The 20,542-nt window shown below is 41.0% G+C and overlaps 3 protein-coding genes across 3 annotated transcripts; 2 read left to right on the forward strand and 1 right to left on the reverse strand.

Moving 5' to 3' along the window:
• Positions 1-3,622: 3,622 nt before the first annotated feature.
• LOC104957802 (nuclear receptor subfamily 2 group C member 2-like) lies at positions 3,623-9,441 on the forward strand. The gene is made up of 5 exons (XM_010785466.1): positions 3,623-3,751; positions 4,211-4,350; positions 5,439-5,576; positions 5,712-5,817; positions 7,006-9,441. Exons 1-5 carry the CDS (start codon positions 3,636-3,638, stop codon positions 7,178-7,180), a joined length of 675 nt encoding a protein of 224 aa, XP_010783768.1. The 5' UTR covers positions 3,623-3,635; the 3' UTR covers positions 7,181-9,441.
• Positions 9,442-10,026: 585 nt separating this feature from the next.
• mrps25 (mitochondrial ribosomal protein S25) lies at positions 10,027-13,191 on the forward strand. Its single transcript, XM_010785467.1, has 4 exons — positions 10,027-10,257; positions 11,000-11,106; positions 11,214-11,301; positions 11,899-13,191. Exons 1-4 carry the CDS (start codon positions 10,124-10,126, stop codon positions 12,086-12,088), a joined length of 519 nt encoding a protein of 172 aa, XP_010783769.1. The 5' UTR covers positions 10,027-10,123; the 3' UTR covers positions 12,089-13,191.
• Positions 13,192-14,250: 1,059 nt separating this feature from the next.
• rbsn (rabenosyn, RAB effector) lies at positions 14,251-19,930 on the reverse strand. Its single transcript, XM_010785468.1, has 12 exons — positions 19,811-19,930; positions 18,590-18,878; positions 18,029-18,163; positions 17,771-17,871; positions 17,290-17,335; positions 17,029-17,190; positions 16,665-16,927; positions 16,404-16,474; positions 16,220-16,306; positions 16,029-16,131; positions 15,769-15,873; positions 14,251-15,688 (listed from the first exon to the last, which is right to left on the reverse strand). The coding sequence occupies exons 2-12, from the start codon at positions 18,750-18,752 to the stop codon at positions 14,585-14,587; spliced, it is 2,340 nt and encodes a 779-aa protein (XP_010783770.1). The 5' UTR covers positions 18,753-18,878; positions 19,811-19,930; the 3' UTR covers positions 14,251-14,584.
• Between the last annotated feature and the right edge of the window lie 612 nt (positions 19,931-20,542).

The following is a 20,542-nucleotide window of genomic DNA, read 5'->3' on the forward strand; positions in this document are numbered from 1 at the left end:
AACCGCCCCAGGCGGGGAGAGACGACTGGCGGCGATCAGACCTGCACGAAGAGGAGGTGCCGAACTGTACGCCTTTCAGCCTCCCCTATCCCCCGACCCGAGATGGGAGTTATAGAACCTACCGCCCTGTTCGAAATTTGGAGCCCCAGGTAACAGATTGATGGCGACCAAGTCATACGGCCTATTAGAGAGGGAAGGGAGGTGGCGCTCACGGTTTTACAAAATACCTTGGCCAGTCAATCGTAACAGCAGAACAGAAGTTGCAAAATCTGGGTCTGTGATTCTTGCGGGTCAGGATATGTTGAGTATTAGTGAACGCCGATCGGGGTACTACGATTCCCAGAACCCGCCTCCTACCCTGCCACTCGTTTCCCACACACTTAAAACAATCCTGTGAACCACCTCCTGCCCCACCCGCCTTTAATTTTAGCCTGAGCGCCAATCAACTATAGGGGTTTATGCTTGGTTAGACAGGAAAAACCCTAGGATGAAGAGGATGTTGAGCAGAGAAATTAACAGGGTGAAACGACATGAGTTCACAAATGATCATCAATCATCGATGAGTGACGGGTTCGGTCTTTGTGTGACCATGAAATAGAGAGTTTTGCCATCCAGGAGCACTGGCTTTCAAAGGGGACGACAAAAGTTCAGTATTAAGTCTCAGTTCATGAGCCTAATCCCCAATCCATCCAGGCCTTTCCGTCAGCACCCCAGAGTCAATTAACACTCTTTGAGAGTTACTGTCTTTCATGGCAGATTACCTTTATGTGGTCAACTTGCGGGGAGGAGAGTCTGCCGTGGAAGAGACGGCTCCCGCAGTGCCTCCCTGTTCACTGGTGAGCGCCCGTCTTTTACCGGCATCCAGAGAGAGACAGATGAACCTCTTGTTGACCGCAGTAAAAACATCTTCCCTCCAGCAGGCGCGCGGCCGCGCTTCCTCCCGTGGACACGAGTGACAGCTTGGCACGGTCCCAGGCTGCAGTTGGCCCTCCTCGTCCTTGTGTGGGGACGCTGATCTCTGGGATGGAAGGAAAGAGAACAGTGGCATGATGGCAGTCTTCCTGAGAGTGAGAAGAGTAGGAAGAAGGTGCCCTCATAGAGTGGAAATAGAAGAGTAGGAGCCAGCCCTGTCCTTTCTCCCGATTTCCTCTCAGCAAGTCTGATCATCAATACATAAACATGAATGACAGAGTCTAGTTCCACTGGCAAGATCCAAGGTGGCCAGCTGATCCTTAATAGGTCAGAAAGGCCCGATTAATAAAGGCAGCATCGAAACAAAGCGACAGAAGATTCCAGCCACTAATCGGCCGCCAATGGTGCGAGAATTCCCCCACTGCGTAGTCTGAACACACAGCGGTCTTTTCCTTGACTAACTTGTAAAGAGCCCGAGCTGCTTCCTGGCCTGGGGACGTGTGGTCAAAAATGTTCGGTCAGGGAGCGAGTCCGTAAACTGTCCCAAAGACTCGCCATATCGGCGAGTCACGTCGACCATTCAGCCGGTAGCCCACGCCCCGCGCGCGCCGGTGAGATGGGAAAATCATAAAAGCCACCTTGGGATCTCTCCCGTGGCAAAGCTGTCGGTAGGTTGCGCTAATAATGGTAAGCTGCAATTCACCAGAATGGACGGCAGTCATGGATGATCCCCGAAAACTTCTCAGGCGGAGCCAGGCGGATTGACACGGTGTGGAAGCGGCCGGGGTCCGCCATTCGCTTCGGGTCCGGCCGGAGGTGGGTGTGAGGCTCAGTCTTGAGGTGAGCGAGCAGCGTGTGGGTGGACACTGCCCCGCCAGGTGGTTAATCTGGTTTGTAACAGATGACTCGAACTCCCTCTGGCTGTCTGTGACGTGTGATACTCCCTGCTGGATGGCCATTAACTGATCCTCCTGTTGAGCGAGGCGGCCTCCCTGAGAGCGAAGCGCTGCTCTCAGCTGTTCAGAGTCGGCTGGGTTCATGTTTAGGCCAGTTCGTACTGTTACGACTGATTAAACGGGTATGAACTCAAATGCACAACTCACAGAATTTAACAAAAAAAAGGTTTTATTCAAACCAAAGCTCAACGATAGTGGTACAAAAACAAAATCACTCTTAAAGAGGAAAAACACTAGGAGCATGAACAACAAAAATACTTAAACAAGACGTGGCTCAAAGCTCTGCTTGGGGTTAATCCTGGATTGCTAATGCTGGTGGTAGTCACAAGGAACGAAACGAACTGGCACAGGACAAAGGGAGACGAGGACAATAAATACACCAGGTAATGGGGAACAGGTGGAAACAATCAGGGGCGGGGTCGACAATCACAGGAGTGGGAGACACACAAGGAAGGGAGGTCAGAGTATCTGAAACGAGAGGGAAGGTTACTATTCAAAAATAAAGGGGAAAATCACTAGACAAAGACAAAAACTAACTAACATAATTTGCGAGACATGACAATGGCCCATAAATGAAACTTCTGCTTGTGTCGTCATTTGTTTTATCTGCTTGTCTTATATTGGAATTCTTAAATATATATGTTCAAATATATTACACAGTATTCATGTGTTAATAAGCCCAAGTTTCAAATATATTCAGTCAATTAAAGTTGGAAACATTTTCTAACAAATCTAAGTTGATAAGAAAAAAGCCCAATAATAAATGTACATAACAACCTTGAGATATACCCTTCATATTTCCAATCTGAAGCTTCTGTTTTAAGGAATGAGCTGCCAACACAATAAATGAAACCTTATTGAAGTAGGCTGTTTTTTTCTTAACCCTTGTGTTGTGTTCGAAAGCTGTTACCGTTCATGGTGTTCGCGGGTCAATTTTGACCTGTGATTTATCTCAGTCCAAAACACTCAAAGATAATGGCTATCATCCAATATTGTTTTAACTACATCATAACTAACTTATTATGCATTCATAACCGTACAATCCTGTTGTAACTATATGTGATGCCCCCAACAAACAATACACCACATATTTAAGTAAAACCTGTGATTCAATTCACTCATTATATTTCCTATAGTGAAGACAGTGGATCATTACGTTATCTGACTATAATAGACTAATATTAGAATACAATCTCCCCCAATTTTTTTTTGAATTATTGTTACAGTGGATGAAGGGGTGGGGGTGGGGCATCTAAAGTCAAAGAGGAATCTTGATTGGGCCAAATTTGACCCCGAGTGACCCACAGCAATTGTGCAAGGTCTTCCCCGAACACCAAATTATACACTTTTTTAGAGACCTTCAGACTTGGCTAAAATTGTCAAAATCAGTTTTGTAGTGTTCATATAGCTGTTGTGGAGGATACCATGAAGCCTTGTTCCGATCAACAAAACATCAAGAATCATTTACCTTCATTGGATTGATTTTTCCAGCTTCTAACTGAACTTCTGAGGCAATATACCTCACCTCTAGGGAGTGGCCCAGCCCTTCCAATCATTTTCTGTATGTGGCCCTCGTGAAAAAAGTTTGGACACCCCTGATTTATACAATGGTTTATTTACTTACAATTTTGAATTGTGTATAAGCTAAAGCCATAGTCTGCAAATCTTGTTTCTTTAACTTCAGCAATCATCACTGTAAGACATCTTTGTCACATAGTGTTTTATATTTTCCTCTCCTATGATCTTTCCTTCTTTGTCCAGCTGACCATGCCCAGCCCCATGCCTGAGTATCTGAACGTGCACTACATCTGTGAGTCAGCCTCCAGACTCCTCTTCCTCTCCATGCACTGGGCACGCTCCATCCCTGCCTTCTCAGCTCTTGGGTGAGAATGCATTTGAGACAGGAAGACTTAACTTAAACAGTTATTTTCCTTTTAGTAATGCAATTAATTGTTATTTGATTTTACCAGGAGAACCCCAATTTAGTTTTAGAATTCCTTTTATAAGGGATTTCTGGCCAAGGCAACACGTACAACGTTTACCATAAAAGGAACAAGCAACAAACTACATTATTACATTAATTATTACATTAAATTATGAATGCACTTATAAGCAACACAACATTCGTATTCACTGGTCAAATCAATTCGGTTTTTAAATGTTCAACGCTGAGAGAAATATTAAGTAAGGTGAGTCCCCGTAGCTCACACAACGATGAGGGTGCAACATGTTCAAAAGCACATTCACTAAAGACAATGTCTGTTTGAGAATGTTTCCAAAGGTTGCATTATTGCCTGTCTTCCTGCTCACACTTATGTATCTTCTGTCTCCGTCCTCCTCAGTCAGGAGGCGAACACCAGCCTGGTGCGGGCCTGCTGGAACGAGCTGTTCACTCTGGGTCTGGCTCAGTGCGCTCACGAGATGAACCTGTCCACCATCCTCGCCGCCATCATCAGCCACCTTCAGAGCAGCATCCAGGACGGTATGGACCTCAGACCTCGTCATCACTTCTCAGTAGGACACACACACATATATTCAGGAGTCAAGAAGTGGGATTTGATTCATATTTCTAAGTTGTTTTTACTGCAGCATTATAAAACACACACACTGTTACCTGTGAGACCTAGATGTGGCTATTTTTTTATTTAGCAGTTTGAATTTAGATGTGAGCGAGGGTTTCTCCTCCTTTGGCACCGTTCACACTCCTTCACTGCACCAACACAACCACTAAGCCTTATGGAAATGAATGCTTCTCCAATGTGCAAATCCTAATTCTTTAGGTATTAGAAAGTGTCATTAACATGTACTTTATAAAGATGAATTACATCCAAAATGTGTCTACTGCCACTTCACAGAAGGTAGGAAGTTAAAGGTCCTCTATTATCCAGTTGTTCAGGTTTAGTTAGGTCATTTTGGATACTACTAGAATACGTTTACATGCTCTTTTTCCGCTCATGATGCCTGCCTGCATATATCAGAATCAGAATCAGAATACCTTTATTAGTCCCACGGAGGGGAAATGTGCGTAGTTACAGCAGGAAAAAGAGCCACAGACAGCTTATTAGTTATGATATAATTAAAAAAATATATAATAAAAAATTACAGTTACATAATTTAAAAAAATACACATCCTGTAACAGTTCTACGGATTTAGCAGCCAGGTATATATTACACAGTTATGAACGGCATTTATATATTGCACATATTGCACATAGTTTGTTGGTATTTAGCAGCAAGGGGTGATATAGTCTGTGTTGTGGTGTGTGTGTGTGTGTGTGTTTGTGTGTGTGGGGGGGTCAACTAGGGGCTGTGCTGGTTTGTATAGTCTGACCATCCTGTCAATCACTCTACAATCAAGCCCTAAATATTATGCTTGGCTGTAAGCTGAACTCTGGGCCAAACTGCTTTATTTTTTGCAACTGCCACCTCAGATTAACACCGATTTTAACAAAACATCAGTCAACAGTCTTTGATATTGATATTTATTTTTGGTTGACGTGACACTCCAGGCAAGATTCATCTTAAAGTAAATAATGAAGCCTTCTTTATAAATCATTTTCGTTTTTCCAGAAAAGCTTTCGGGGGAGAGGGTGAAGCAGGTGATGGAGCACATCTGGAAGTTCCAGGAGTTTTGTAACAGCATGACGAAGCTGGAGACGGACAGCTACGAGTACGCCTACCTGAAAGCTATAGTGCTGTTCAGCCCTGGTGAGTGTCTGCTTTCCTGGTTAATGATAGGGATCATTAAAATCTAAAGATTTCCATGAAGGAGGGAGAGTGCTTTGAATAAATGACTTGTATTTTGCATTTTGAAAATCAACAGTTGTTCCGTTTGATTATCAGATCACCCAGGTGTGGACAGCAGTGGTCAGATTGAGAAGTTCCAGGAGAAAGCCCTGATGGAGCTGCAGGACTACGTGCAGAAAACGTACCCAGAGGAAACCTACAGGTACATTCTTACTTCCTGTCCATCCTCGTCTGGACTGCAAGCATGTCAGTTTGTATGTCATCTGATACACTCTCATTTAAATGAATGCAGCTTCATAACCATAAGTGTTTATTTATGCACCAGCGCCAGACACTAGAAATCCAAAATACTGCAGAATACAGGGAGATTTTCCTCGTGACGATATCTTTATCAGTATTGTGTGAGCTTCTTTGGATTGAAATTAAATAGATGTTTATTTATATATAGAAAGTAAGGCACTCTAGCTTTGATCTGGTTTAATATCATCCAGTTTAGAAATCCATTAAAATGAATAAATGTGGGGTTGCGGGTGGTGTTGAGTGGTACTTGAACGTATCTGTTTAATACATTTAATAATAATAATAATACATTTAATTTATATAGCGCTTCTCATTTGCCAAGACAAATCTCGAAGCTCTTTGTTTGAGCTCTGGAAGTAAAACAAAAGAGGTTGGTGTGGGGGAAACTTCTGAAGCAATTGGAAACAGGACTCAGAGAGACACGAGGAGAGCTGGAGCTTTGATGGCAAACACTGATGGTTTATTTATCATGTCACGGGCCACGGTTTGACCACACGGTTGAGATGCCACAATCAATTCTGAAGAACTCTTCTGTAGCTCCAGGTTTTAACCAGTTCGGAGTGTAATAATCAACATTCTTTATCAGTGAGACTAAACAAATATGGACCCTGAATCTAACTAGAGCTGTCGTCCATAGAAAATAATGTGCCCCAGGGAACCTCCCTTCCTAAAAAGAAGGGCTTCTAGATGTCCCTGAACAATCAACTATCTCATGTCAGCTTGTGTGCTCGGTCATAAGCTGGCAACAACAACGCGCCCAAGCTGCCCCTCCTTAAGAGAGATAGCAGCAATACCCAAGGCCGTAGACCTATGCCATCGGAAAGGAGACAGTGAGAAGAGAAAATGATGAACTGTGTGAAAGGTTGAATACCTAAGCAAAGGATTCCCCAACAGTTGGTATTCACTTGTATAGAGGATTTAGTGATTCAGGATCTAGATTTAGTGTATAGGAAATGTAGTGTCTCTCTGGCTAACTGACATTCATTTTGGCACCATAAACACATTTGAGAAAACGCTATGGAACATATAAGAGCACCGCCTTTGCCAAACAGTGAACACATGAGTTTAGATGAGTTTTCATGTCTCCCAGGTTGACCCGTATCCTGACTCGTCTCCCGGCGCTGCGCCTCATGAACTCGGGCATCACAGAGGAGCTCTTCTTCACTGGCTTGATAGGTAACGTCTCCATTGACAGCATCATTCCATACATCCTCAAGATGGAGACGGCTGAGTATAACTGCCAGGACTCTGACCCCACAGACTGACAGCCAATGGCTCCAGCACCAGGAACTTTTAGGATCCACTTCAGGTACTCTTATTTTTCTCTGGTGGGGTTTAACGTTGAACCCCACTCTAAAGCCCTGCAGCAGCCCCTTGTTTTATAACGATGCATGGTGCAAAGTCATTCAGGAATCCTCGATATATTAACATAATCTGGGATTGGAAAACCAGGATGACGCTAGGAATGTTTTCTGGAGCTCACGCAGTGCGGTGATCTTGGATTTCTGGCTCTAACCTCAGTCGCTCTGAACTGAATGGAAAAGGAATCCCTCTGCAGCTTCAACTGTGCTCCTCTCCTTTAATGACTTCATAGCACTTCAAGCTAAAGACACATGAGCTTTAACTTCTAAGCCTTTCCTATTGTTTCTGTTTTATCTAAGCCTTACCATGCTCTCATGTTGACCACATACGTAACTTACCATTAGCATGCAGATAACAGACTCTATCAATAAGCTGAAACAGAAATCCTGCTCTTGTGGAAGTGGAATCTCAGCTATTTCAAAGTCTAAAGACTAAAGTAATTTCCAGTACTCACTTTAAAAGTGTACTTTGAGCTATAAAGTGTTTGTTTATGTTGGTATTTGGTAACATTGGTGCAGTAAAACTAATATTTAAATGACCGTACTGTTGAATTGAGAATTCAGCCTTTTACAAAGATAACGTATGACTTCTCTGAATGTCATAAAGTTCAGTGAGGAATCGATACACGCTTTGTAATAATTCCATCTTTTTTCAATTTTTAAACTGACAACATTGCCTCAAAGGTGTAATACATTAATGAGAATCTCTTTAAATACATAAAGAAAAGTTGGAATGAAACTCCAATCAGGTATGAAACTAACTCAAGACTCAATTAATTCATACTCAAAGTTCTGTATTTATATGAACTGGCGTCAACAGCATTTACCGACCATTCAGTGCATTACAACATGACCAATGTCTGGTTTATTTTATTTTACTTTTAACTTAAATGCACCTTCAGATTGGCCAAATTAGCAAGTTTCATCGAACCTTTTCTTGTTTTATTCTAAAAGACTTATCAGAGATGTACACTAATGTATGTCTTATCATGAATATGTTGCTAATGACCAGTGCAATCACCTGATCACTTTCCCTTTACGACAATCTATAACATGGTATTTCTGTCCCATCAGTGTCATGGCACTTCTTCTCAATCTGCTTGTATGTGTATTTATCATTGGCAGTTATTTCTTTTAAGGAATTATATTATGTTACATATTTTTGAGTTCAGAAATGTTACTTATGTGTAGCAATGCTACTGTTTTTGTACTTGTGTTTGCATTTGTTCTTTGCTTTGTGCACATCAATCAGCTTGTGTGGCGTTCCACTGTTTTCATGTTGACTAAACCTTTGTGTTTTATATGTTTTCTAAAAACTTTATTTTGTTGTAAACAAATGTGCTTGTTGCATACTAAGTGTACTTAAAGCACTTTTGGGCAGGTTTCCCTGATTTGAAAAAAAACCAAGATTTTTTGGGAAGCCATTTTCGAGTACGTTTTTTTATTTTAAAGACCTGCATTTTCTTTAAAGACAAAGAGTTGCATTGACTAACCCAATCCTCAATGGTTCAGAATCCACAGCAACATGAATGATAACAGGAATGTAAAGAGGTCAAAAAGGATTATGTCTTGAAAAGTAAATGTCAATTGTAATATTTTGGGTTTAAAACCCATACAAACTGTTTGTAAAGGCACTGTTGTGAGATGACCTTTGTACATGTAGTTTCATTAAAATGAGTGCATGTTGTTTGTAAGCCAGATTTTATAATCTTGTCGCTGTCTGCCCTCATAAGGAGCATTGTTATACATTTTATAGTGCATTGCAGTGCATGAAGAAGTTGCTTAAGTGCATTTTATTAAATGCTTTATGAAAAATGTGTATTTAAATGTTGTGGCTTTAAAATATTTAAAATATTAACCATAAGCAGCTCTTACATTACAGGATATCACATCAGATTTCTATTCTTGAGCTTTGTGGCTTGAGTATCCTTTGTTAACATTTTATACCATGTTAATTTTCTTGGTTTTTTATGCTTATGTGAAATGCATTTCTTCAAACATTAAGATTTAGAAACCACATAAATATTTTTGCTCAAGTTTGTCACAACCCCACATTTCTACCTCACACCAATGAAGATGTAAAACATGCATAATCGACTGAGCTCCTGTATCAGCATTCCAGTCTCTGAGGCTTGCTTCTCTGAAGCCACATGCTATAAAAAGAAATAAACAATTCATTATGAAATATGACATGACTGAGTCTATTATTGCTGAAAACTTAAGTATGACGCTTGCCAACACCTGGATATTACAGAGTTTTCTCTCATGTACTGTAACTAAAGCTTGGTCAAGGACAACACAAAAACACAACTCAAACTATCATTTAGAGAAACCTGTCAGTAAACGCATAATGGATGTTGATCTCATATTCTGCTGCTCTCTGAAAAAAATAGTAAAGCTATATCATTCATTTAATATTTATCTGACTGTGGGGTTTAAACATTGTGACATTACAGTCACCGATAAACATGTTTTTGAGTGGCAAGTCATTCCCATTTTAATGGTTTTTGCAATGAATTTCTATTATTCGTATTCTCTGAAATATATTATTAAAGACTACTACTACCAAGTGTAGGCTTGTACAAAATGATAAAGCCTGAATGTAAACTTGTTTTCTTATGATCTACATTTCATCTACTTGTATTTTATTTTTAATATATAATTCCGTATTTATTATGAGCATCGTTTTCTAAAGAGCCTACTACCGACGTTTTTCTTCTCCATAAAAAAAAAACACGTAACAACGACTCAAAACGTCATCAAAAGGCGCCTGTCAGTGTGCTTTGCTTGTGCGACTCAGGCATAGGCTGCTTTATATGATATTTTGTGGACAAAAAAGAGTTTAAAATGCCTATGAAAGGACGGTTTCCGATCAGGAGGACTCTGGAGTATCTGCAGAAGGGAGACATCGTGTTTAAAAACAGAGTGAAGATCATGACGGTGAACTACAACACACATGGAGAGCTGAGCGAGGGAGCAAGGTCAGAGACATCAGACCACTTCACTGTAAAACAAACAACACTGCAGATATGTCTCGTCCTGTGAGCTAAAAGCAGACTGCTCCTCATAATGATATTTTATAAAAAGCGTGTGTTATTAAAGTGGTATGCACTCAACCCTAAATATCATTTGTGTGACGATGGGGCGGTGCATAATGATACATTCCAGTATCTATAATTGTACGCTCATTATTTGTCTTGATTAGACAATTGTTGGTCCATAACATCTCAGGAAGTGTCAGCTAAAATTGGTTTAGTGGATTTTATCATCACATAAAATGTTCTACCTATTTATCAAGGTAACTTCTAGTGTCTTGCAGTAAAACAAAACAACATACTGTAGTATTACATGATTCAAATGAATCAAAACCAGGCATAAAAAACCTCAGACGTGAATATAGTGCCTGCATGTTTAAATAAGTAGCAGCATTAAAGTTTTTACAGTAGACAAATGAATTTGATTGTGATTAATGTTTTATTTTTGTTCAATTAGACAGAATAACTCGCTTAAGTTAGCCTCACTAATAGATTTGGTATTTATTTTAACAACCCGTTTTTATAACTTTGGATATTTGACTGTGCTTTTATTGTTTTCCTTTCACCTGCCTGAAAAGAAGACCTTTTCTCTTGTGTTGAAGTTGTTTCTCTAAACTGTATTTAGAAAGTCATGCTGCCTGTCCAGTTATGCGTTTCTTAAAATGTGAACTTTCTCCCTCTTTTGCAGAAAATTTGTGTTCTTCAACATTCCTCAGATTCAGTATAAAAACCAGTGGGTGCAAGTCATGATGTTCAAAAATATGACCCCGTCGCCGTTCTTGAAGTTCTACCTGGGTGTGTAGCCTTGCACTGTTTGACCTGTAATAGTCTTAATAATATCAGTATCATTACTATTAGGTATCCTGCCAAGCTTGGGCTAATGTCCTTTCTCTCTTCTGCAGACGATGGAGAGCAAGTGCTGGTGGACGTTGAAGGAAAGGACCACAAACATATTTCCGACCATGTGAGGAAGATTTTGGGCAAAACAGAGTGAGTAAAGAGTCTTTGTTTAAGTGTGTGCTGTGTTTCACTAAACCTGCATTATAAGAGCTTGTGATTATAGTTATTGGGGATATATAAATCAAATATTTAGATACGTTCATCAGACATTATAAAATAAAGGATGAAACTGGATCATTTAACTATAGTTCATCATGTAGGACTCATCACAACAAAACACATCAACTGTAATGTATTTATATAATACCAAATCATAACAGAAGTTATCTCGTGATTTTTTTATTTTTAAGAACTGGTTTAAACCTCTGTTTATTTGTTATACTAATGGATGATATAAGATCACTGCCTGTAAATAACTATGAATGTACAGATATTTTGAGTTGTTTAAGAAGGAAAGTATTAATGTTACCGATAAATAATGGCTCAGTTTAATTTGAGTGTCATGGCAGTTATGCACAAAACAGCTAAATCAAATCAGGCCACCACTATTTTCATTTACCTCTGTGCTTTTCCTAAAATGGCATCTCAATTGTACTAATTTGTAAATTGTATTGTGGAAACGGCCTATTACTTCGGTTGCCAGATATTCTTTAAACATATTGATTTACCCCCCCTTTCTGTTTACAGAGAAGTGTTACAAGCTGAGGCTCAGGCCAAGATGCAGGAATCCAACCCGGCAAACTTTGGTCCCAGGAAGTACTGCCTGCGGGAGTGTATCTGCGAGGTGGACGGCCAGGTGCCGTGTCCCGGGACCACCGCTCTGCCAAAAGAGATGACGGGCAAATACCGCACCAAGATGGCAGCAGCTCAGGAGTGAGCAGCTGAAGAGAGCCGAGTACTGTAAATGGACAATTTTATGGTTTGGTGTTGTTTATGATTTTGTACGAATACACAAGAGGACTCCTGCATTGCATACTTTGCTGTAAATATGAGTAATTAAAGGGGTCCCACTATGCTGTGCATTGTGAGAACGTTACTGGACTGAGACTCTTGAGTCCACCATGAGCAGCAGGAACCTTCAAACACACGATGAAAACTGGTCGAGGTTTGGGTCACTTGATATCCGTTTATACGTGAGGTGTCTGGATTGACAAATCAACACATCCGGATGCAATTTACATCCAGCCCAGTGTCAACACTGCAATGTAAACATTAAAATAAAAATGATTTGCTTACGTGGCTGTAGTTGTCGCTCTGTTTGAACCTTAGGAATCTAAGTCCTGAGCGAGCGTAACCACAGCGTTTTCACGTGAGACAGGATTAAATTGAGAAGCAAAACTTCTACCAGATTTATGACAAGAACGAGGAACATTTTACAGAGACAACGTTTTTATTGGTGCTGAGATGGAATTGTAATAAATTGATGTCTGTGTGATTTAAAATCTGTTACCAAATTAGCTAAACTGCTTATTCACCATGAAGCTCCTGGAGTTATTCACACTGTCACAAAACATTTACCGTGTCACATGTTTTACTTAACATCTGACAGCACAGATAAGCAAAGTGAGTTTAGCAGACGACACAAAAAACGGAAGTCTAATGACGATAAACGTGGACATTCTGACTGACAGGAAAGACACATAAATGTTAGGATGTAGCAGCACAGAGTGATAATACTTGCTGGCATGTAGTGTACATTTATCTGACAAACAAAAACTGTCTAATGTTGCTGTTGGGCATTAAGTCAGTCTTAATGCTGATTCCTATCTGTAAACTATGATTCCAGTGAATTCTGGTGCTTAATTAGTTGCCTATGATGTGCTTCGGCAGATAGTGTTCAGTTGATGGTGAGTGCCGTTTGGATGAACTCTTAATGGACTTGTTAGATGACTACCACACAGATAACATGCTTCACATACAGACCTCGGCCAACAGCACATTACAGGAGCTATGTGTTTTGAGATTTGATCAGAATGTGTACAAAAAATGAATATTGCAATACGAGAAACTGGGCCACTTGCTCTTTTAGAAAGACCAGCATCAAACTGCACCTACACAGACATACGCCCTGCTCATTTGGATCAGAAGTGGAACTGTTAGCATTAACATTTTAATGGTCGAACAGTAAAACATTGTAATTGCTCCGTTTACTTGGCTCAATGTGGTGTTTGAGATGCTTAAAACAACATTACCCTTTCATAGCAAGGCCAACATGACAGACTAGATGCACAAGATCAACACTTACGTCCATGCGAACAGAAACAGGTCAACATGTTCATTAAGGATTTACAGAGAAAACTACTTTCACTGACACAGAAATGAATAGCTGTTATAACAAATACACACTCAACGCTTGGACAATGTGTTGCAGATGCACACGTGGCTGTTATTTAAAGTATGATGATTAAAAGCTTTAACCTCTGTTAATGTAATCATAGTCAGTGTGACATTTACATAACAGGATCAGCAATAATGGCCTTGAAATTAGACTTTAGTTTCCGTTATAAAGTGGCTCTGCACCAACAATTGTGACTGAACAGTTCATTTAAGCCTGGGATTACATTTTAATATATAACATCGTATTTAATCATCACTTTGGGCTGCCCGACTGCTGTCATATAAGGCTAATTTCATGTTTAATTATTATCAGATGGTTGTTCGGTGATAGTTATAATGTTGCTCATGGACCAGCTGGAACAGTAAAGCATGGTTTGGTGCTTTGGTTAAAAAAAAACAGCAGGAACTTCAATTACCACAAATAAGCTCATGTGCGGGTACACCAAGATGGCACTTATGAAATTAAAGGGCAACTGATTTTACACATCGAAGTCTGTTTCACTGGAATACAGGAAGTACTTTCACAAAAAAAGGAAAGACAGTCGTTCCACAAAAGATGTTGAAACATGCATTAATCATTTCCGTTTGTTCACCCTTGGCCGAAATTACATTTAGACTTTGTTCATAGCTTCAGCCGTCTTGACTGTCCGATTAAACAAATGTTTAAAGTAGCATTCTTCTGTCTTCCATTGTTCATGTTGTCCCTGAAACTACAGGGTTAATATCTTCAGAACATGCCTGTACAAATAGATGTTTAGTTGCAGTGCTTACAAACGGTGCATGCTGGGATAGGCTCCAGCCCCCTGTGACCCTGTACAGGATAAGTGGTTAAGAAAGATGTTGGAAATTAAGGAAATCACTCCAGACTACCACGCTCTAGTACACATTTCATTTAGTGACTCATCTTTTTGTGGTTCAGCAGACCTCACCCAGACTCAAATCAGTGGGCTCATTAGTCATCATGTAAAGTGAGCTAGCCTTGCAGGACTTGGTAAGTAGCAGGTGGGTAATCTTGTTTTTTTTTTTGTTCAAGGTATCAGTGCTTCTTTTTTTTTTGTTCTGTAAGGGTGTGCTGTAGCTCTCTGAGGTTCTCTGACAGGAGCTCCACTTCATCGAGACGCCCGCTGAGCTTGGCGTCAAAAATGTAGGCCCTGATGTTGTCAATCTGCTGCAGGAGCAACTCTTCCTCTATCATGTCCACGTCGGGCAAAGCCTCTTCATCGTCCCCTTCGAAGGGGTTGGTGGGGTTGGTGGAGACCTCTGGAGAGCTCCCGGACGCCTCCAGGAAAGGGTTGCCTGTGTCTGTAGTGCCGTCCTCTTCAAAGGGGTTGCCTGGTGCCGACTCGGCCTGTTGGTCTTCCTCCACCTCTTCATCTTCATCGAACGGGTTGTATTCTTTCTTCCCGTTGCTCACCTCTTTGTGTTCTCTCTTTATTTCCTCGAAGAAGGGGTTGGATGGATCCTCCTCAGTGGGGGTAGACTCTTCATCGAAAGGGTTGAGGGGGGTGTTGTTCTGTCCTTCACCACCCGGGGGGGTCACATGCCCCCCTAAGCTTCTCAACCGGGGGGGTGACTCCTCCTGGCTCGTGAGAGCAGGGAACGCTCTGACAGAGGACGGACTCTCAGCTTTGGGAGTCAGCTCCTCTGTCTCAGGGTTTCCTTGGAAGCCCGGTGGCGTACTGATATCCAGAGACCTCTCCCAAGTGAAGGAGGGCTGGGTGGGGCCCACCTTGGGGCCCCAGTGCTCCCTCTCGTCCCTTTCCCACGCTTCCAGGCGGTCCAGCTCCCCCTGCTGCAAGCTCTCCTCCTCGGCCATCTTCTGGGAGAGTGCGATGGCCAGGCTGGTCTGCTGCTGGTCGTATTCGTCCTGTAGCTGACGCAGGTTCTCCTCCAACATGGCCACCTCGTCTGTTCTGTTGGCCTCCCGCGCCTGGCGAATGAACGACCGTATGTTTTCAATCTGCTGCAGCAGGGGGTCCTCCAGCTCACTGCGGGTATGGACGGAGTCTGCGGAGGGCAACCAGCCGCCAGCTTTGGTCATGCGTGGAGCTCTGGGGGCTTGCGGCTGCTCTCCGTTTGTACTGGGGGTTGGACGGTTCTTCTCAGACTCCTGCCTCTTCTTCAGGGTCTCCTGGCTGACCTGTTGAGCGGGGACATATAGGGTTAAACATTTGTTATGAAGGAAGATGAAGAATGAGTGGGAGGAGAACACAGTCTCACCAGTCTCTCTTGTTGGAGTCTCTTCTCTTGCTCCTGTTTCCTCTTTTCTTTCAGCTCTTCATATTTTGCCTTAGTGGGTAAAGACATGAGACCTAACAGCTTCTCCTAAAACAAGGAGGACAAGAAGAAGGGCAGAATTTAGGGAAAGGAGAGGTCAAATTGGAAAGACGTATATGTAGCAGGAGTACTGTATTCATGTAGTGAGTGATTAATGGGAAACCTCAGTACAACCCAACTTAGGGATGGAGCCTGAATATTACCTGAACAAATAGTGTTGCTGTGTATCGGATCATCTTCTGCAGCTGGAGGGACTTTGGACGCGGTGGTGGATCATCTTTTGCTCCTAGTGTTAAAATCTTCTTACTGAGAAGAAAACAAAGAACTCCATATTTAACAATACGAATGAAGAAGACTTTTGTTCAGTTTTGTTATTCGATAGATTGACAGCTACCTTAGGGCATCGATTAGTTCGTAGTATTTCTGCACTTCCAGTCTCAGTCCACCAGCCGTGTCAAGATTATATGTAGTTTCTCCGGCACTGTGAAAGCAAACAGCCATGACAGTAAGCAAGAAGTCTCCAGTATCAAAGATTATTTCTCACCTGCTAACTAAATGACTTTTTAACTGGAGCTTACTTGAGCGACTCTGCCATTCTTATGTATTCTGGAGCCTTTTCATCCACTTTCTCCATGCACATCCTCAGCCTCTGACAGGAAGACAAGTAGAGAGCAAGTGAACAACAGGAAACCCCAAAAGCCAAACACTGAATGACGGGAAGGATACAGCAGTGTAAACTCAAGACGGCGTGAAAAGTGAACAGACTTGTGGGGACAGAAAAATAGACATATTTAGAGTTTGTTCTTATTTGAACTTTAATATTGTTTGATGTGCCAAACCTCATAAAGTTTCACAACATCCGGCATGTGGTCCCTCTCTTCCAGCTTCTGCTGTCTCTTCAGCAGCGTGTCCATGCAGTGGTGACAGCAGCGGATCTTCTCGTCGTCCTTCTCCTCCAGCATGGAGGTGACGCTGCTCAGGCTGCTGATGCTGCCTCTCCTGGAGCCCATCCCACTGTTCCCCCCCCCTACTTGGGGAGAATGGGAATGAACGGGGCTTCCAAGTACACCGAGGTTAACTCGAGTCCCGCTGATCAGCTTTTCTGTGCACAGATGAAAGGCGAACTTGTCACAGCACGGAGACACACATGGTGTAACCTTACTTTAATATTGATTTTTTTTGCAGAGATTTGCTCATACGTACGAGCCATAGGTAAAAGGATGAAGTCCATGCACTTCCTGCACATGATGGACCCACAGAGACGGCAGTGGTGCCGCCTGTTCCGGATGTTGAACTTGTTTCCACAGTCAGGACAGAACGGGACATCCGAGTCATTCACCCATGACACCACTGACTTCTCAATAGCTGTAAAGCAGGATGAACACTTAATCATTTATAATATTAAATCATTTATATCAACAAACTCATAGGATTCATAGTTGTGATAGAAACATGTGAACAAACCTCTGATTTTGGCGACATCAGAGTTCATCCTGTCAAACGATGTCAACTGAAACAACAATATATTTATTTATTGCAAATTAGTTTTCACAGTAACACCTTGAGTTAGAGCAGCTCAATTCATCGTATTTTAAATCGCAATTACGATTATGGCTTGCAACGATTACGAAAACAACGTAATCGAAATAAAACGATTATTTTTTTATTATTATTAAAAAAAGTTTTTATTGGTTTTTCAGTTTAATTACACTTAAAGTTCAGGGTAATCAACTGTTAAAAACATACTGTTCAAATGTTTTTCTCCAATAAATTGATGTTTTCAAAATAAATGGATAATCGTTTTTAATAATTGTGATATCTATTATTGATCCAAATAATCGAGATCATGATTTTTGCCATAATCGAGCAGCCCTACCTTGAGTGTAATATATATATTGAGAAAATATTTATGGTGTGAATGAGTTCCGATGCTTTGTAAACATACCTTTTCCAGTCTAATGATGAGCTTGTTGACCTCAATGACATAGTGATCTATCCTGGCTGCCCGGTGTTTTTTAAAGAAGTCAATGTGACTTCTGGTCGCTCCTACAAAACAAAGAGAAAGGAAACCGTAAGAGTTCAGCAAGTGGTTGCAGCTTTCAGGTGTTTATTAATCATTCTTTTTTTATTTTCAAATGGTATGAAAAAAAGGAACATTTAAAAAGGAGTGGGGATTTTCTTTCGCCCAGTTTTCTATTCTCACCCAGTTCCTGAGGCTCCCACATGTAGGGGTCCACTCCTCCATAGTAGAATGACTCATAACTGCCTGTATCCGCTCTGTCATCTCCATCTCGTTTCAACAGCTTGTCTTTGGCCTTTTTTGCCTTCTGAACCAAACCTGTGCACAAATAAAAATAATTCCACTGTTACACAAAATATCCATATATATTGGTTTTAACTTCATCCAAATGGCTGCTATAAATCAGAGAACTAAACTCTGAGCATGCCTCTGTTTCCAACTGAGATTCTTCCTCTCTAGATTTCACTATTTTTCCGCTTTAATCTACTGTCCCTCCCTGCAGCAGAATATGTTGCCAATTCATCCTGGCAACAATCTCCCCCAGTCAAACACTGCAGTGCCTTTTATCAAATTCAAACCATACTCCTTATGCTGCTTTTTAAGAAGCCAGTACTGTCTTTTCGCTTAACTATTCAGCACTAAGTATTTGACTGTTTCTTAAGACCCTGTTTTGCACAACTTGATAAGACTCAAATGGCTTCGTGGCAGTGAGCAGAATCTTCAATAACAATCCATGGGACTCACTTTTGATCTGTCCCCTCACATCGCGGTCATCCCCAGAGTGCTCCTCTTCAAAGTGGGCTTGGAGTTGGTAGAATGACTGAAGGTCCTTCAGGCAAAGTGGGCAGAGAAAGCCCTCCTTCACTTCACCTGTTCCTTCAAAGGGGGGTGGATAACTGGAGGCCATGACAGCGGCAGGATGTGTTTTGGGAAAAGAGATGCAGGTTGGGAGATTCTTGCTTTGGTCCACATTTCACGGGGTGTGCAATCCACCCCATAATGACTCCATCACGCCAGAGAAAATCTTGGGACACTGAGAATGGGGCAGATCAGATTGAGGCTATTAATATTTAACAAAATCCAAATATGATATTCCAGATACTTGGTGGGATCAAAGTATTTACTAAACATGCCCAAAAAATCTAACACAGATTTGAAAATATGTATTATGGTTAACATGTACATTTCAACCACTAACCTGGTCATTTATGCAAACTTTATAATGTGACTTACGTGATGAAACATGAGATGCAAGTGTGTCAATAAACAGCCATATCTAGAAGACACACTTTATTACAGGGTATTTGAAGCAGATCTGTATTACGTCGTACTCTTTTAAAAATGCAATCAAATTGCGGTTGTTATACCTGTAGAAATGGAGGTTAGTTATCATGTAATATAGTTCTCATGAGTAACAGACGTTTACATGTTCAGCCCGCTCTGGTCGTCTACAGAAAGCTATGCTAACAAGCTAACGTTACTGCTGACAGTTTTATAAGTTGCACAAATCTAAAACATCACACATTTTACAACCATTACAATGACTTAACGTTACAGATATTTGACTTAAATGCAATGTTAACGCTTTATCTTTTATTATGAACGTGTAATATTAGCCAGTTTAAACACCTGACCCACCCATTGAAAGACTAACCTAGATAACTTAGACAATAAGTCACGTTATTTGCTTTTCTGACAGTAAGCGAGCACTATTTTATCCAGCATGTGAAATGCACATATTAACTGTATAAAGGCTTAAGGTGTAGCCCATAGTTTAATATATTTGTAACACCATACTGACCACTGATTGTAACGTTAGCTACAAGATGCTAACAGCAGCTCTCGCTTTCTTTAGCCATTATTTATTTGATCTCATTGTTCATAACACGGACATAAATAACTTACAACTTAGCAAAAACAAATAATCGAAGAATATTTGTAACACGGTGGATCAGTTATACTTACAAATTAATCCAATAAGTGTGTGTTTGACAGTTTCTCTGTGACAGCTCGACAACACCAGCTGCAGCAGCAGCAGCCCTGCCTGGTCATGTGATTAGCGTTCAGCGGGTAAGGCAAGCGAAGAGGGACAAACTTGACAATAGACACAAAACAATGTATTTACATAATGCAGATTTAAGGACAGTCTTCAGAATAATTTTAGAGAAGTGTTGGGGAAGTTACTTGAAAAAGTATGGATTTGCAAGCTTCCAATAACTTCACACTGGAAGAATTAACACTAAAGCTACTCTAGGGATAATCTATGGTTGGTTTACTTTGAATAACTTTTAAATGGTTTCTATTCTATTTCTTTATATTTTTTGTGCATGCACTTTTATTTTATCTCATAGTGTTTTATTTTTTGTCTCCATCTTAACTTTTGCTTTATCAATTAAAAAGTCAGGTATTCTGATTCTGATAGAGCTACATATAAATTGTAGTTAATTACTAGATCAATGCGAATATGTGCGAATTTATAACACATTATTATATAACAACACATAATAAGTCACATGTCAGCAAAAAAACTCAATCATTTCAATAATTGCCTTCTTATTTACATTGCTTGCAAAAACAAAACAAAATCTGCCCCTTCCTTCAGACTTCCTTACAGAGCCCCTACTCCAACACACAGGACCGTATCCAGGATTTCCTAAATACCAGGTCCAAATATGTTTGGGTGGTTCGGGGGACACC

Source organism: Notothenia coriiceps, unplaced genomic scaffold (genome assembly GCF_000735185.1).
Source record: "Notothenia coriiceps isolate Sejong01 unplaced genomic scaffold, NC01 NC01_scaffold00027765, whole genome shotgun sequence".
NCBI classification, from domain to species: Eukaryota; Metazoa; Chordata; class Actinopteri; order Perciformes; family Nototheniidae; genus Notothenia; species Notothenia coriiceps.

Bases quoted from the DNA above. Each gene is read 5' to 3' on its own strand.
- mrps25 (XM_010785467.1), top strand. From the start codon at position 10,124: ATGCCTATGAAAGGACGGTTTCCGATCAGGAGGACTCTGGAGTATCTG. The intron at 11,107-11,213 runs GTGTGTAGCCTT...TCTCTTCTGCAG, and splicing joins GTTCTTGAAGTTCTACCTGG to ACGATGGAGAGCAAGTGCTG. The intron at 11,302-11,898 runs GTGAGTAAAGAG...TTCTGTTTACAG, and splicing joins AAGATTTTGGGCAAAACAGA to AGAAGTGTTACAAGCTGAGG.
- LOC104957802 (XM_010785466.1), top strand. From the start codon at position 3,636: ATGCCCAGCCCCATGCCTGAGTATCTGAACGTGCACTACATCTGTGAG. The intron at 4,351-5,438 runs GTATGGACCTCA...TCGTTTTTCCAG, and splicing joins TCAGAGCAGCATCCAGGACG to AAAAGCTTTCGGGGGAGAGG. The intron at 5,577-5,711 runs GTGAGTGTCTGC...TTTGATTATCAG, and splicing joins TATAGTGCTGTTCAGCCCTG to ATCACCCAGGTGTGGACAGC.
- rbsn (XM_010785468.1), bottom strand. From the start codon at position 18,752: ATGGCCTCCAGTTATCCACCCCCCTTTGAAGGAACAGGTGAAGTGAAG. The intron at 16,307-16,403 runs GTAAGCTCCAGT...TTGCTTTCACAG, and splicing joins AGAATGGCAGAGTCGCTCAA to TGCCGGAGAAACTACATATA. The intron at 16,132-16,219 runs GTAGCTGTCAAT...TTTTCTTCTCAG, and splicing joins GAACTAATCGATGCCCTAAG to TAAGAAGATTTTAACACTAG.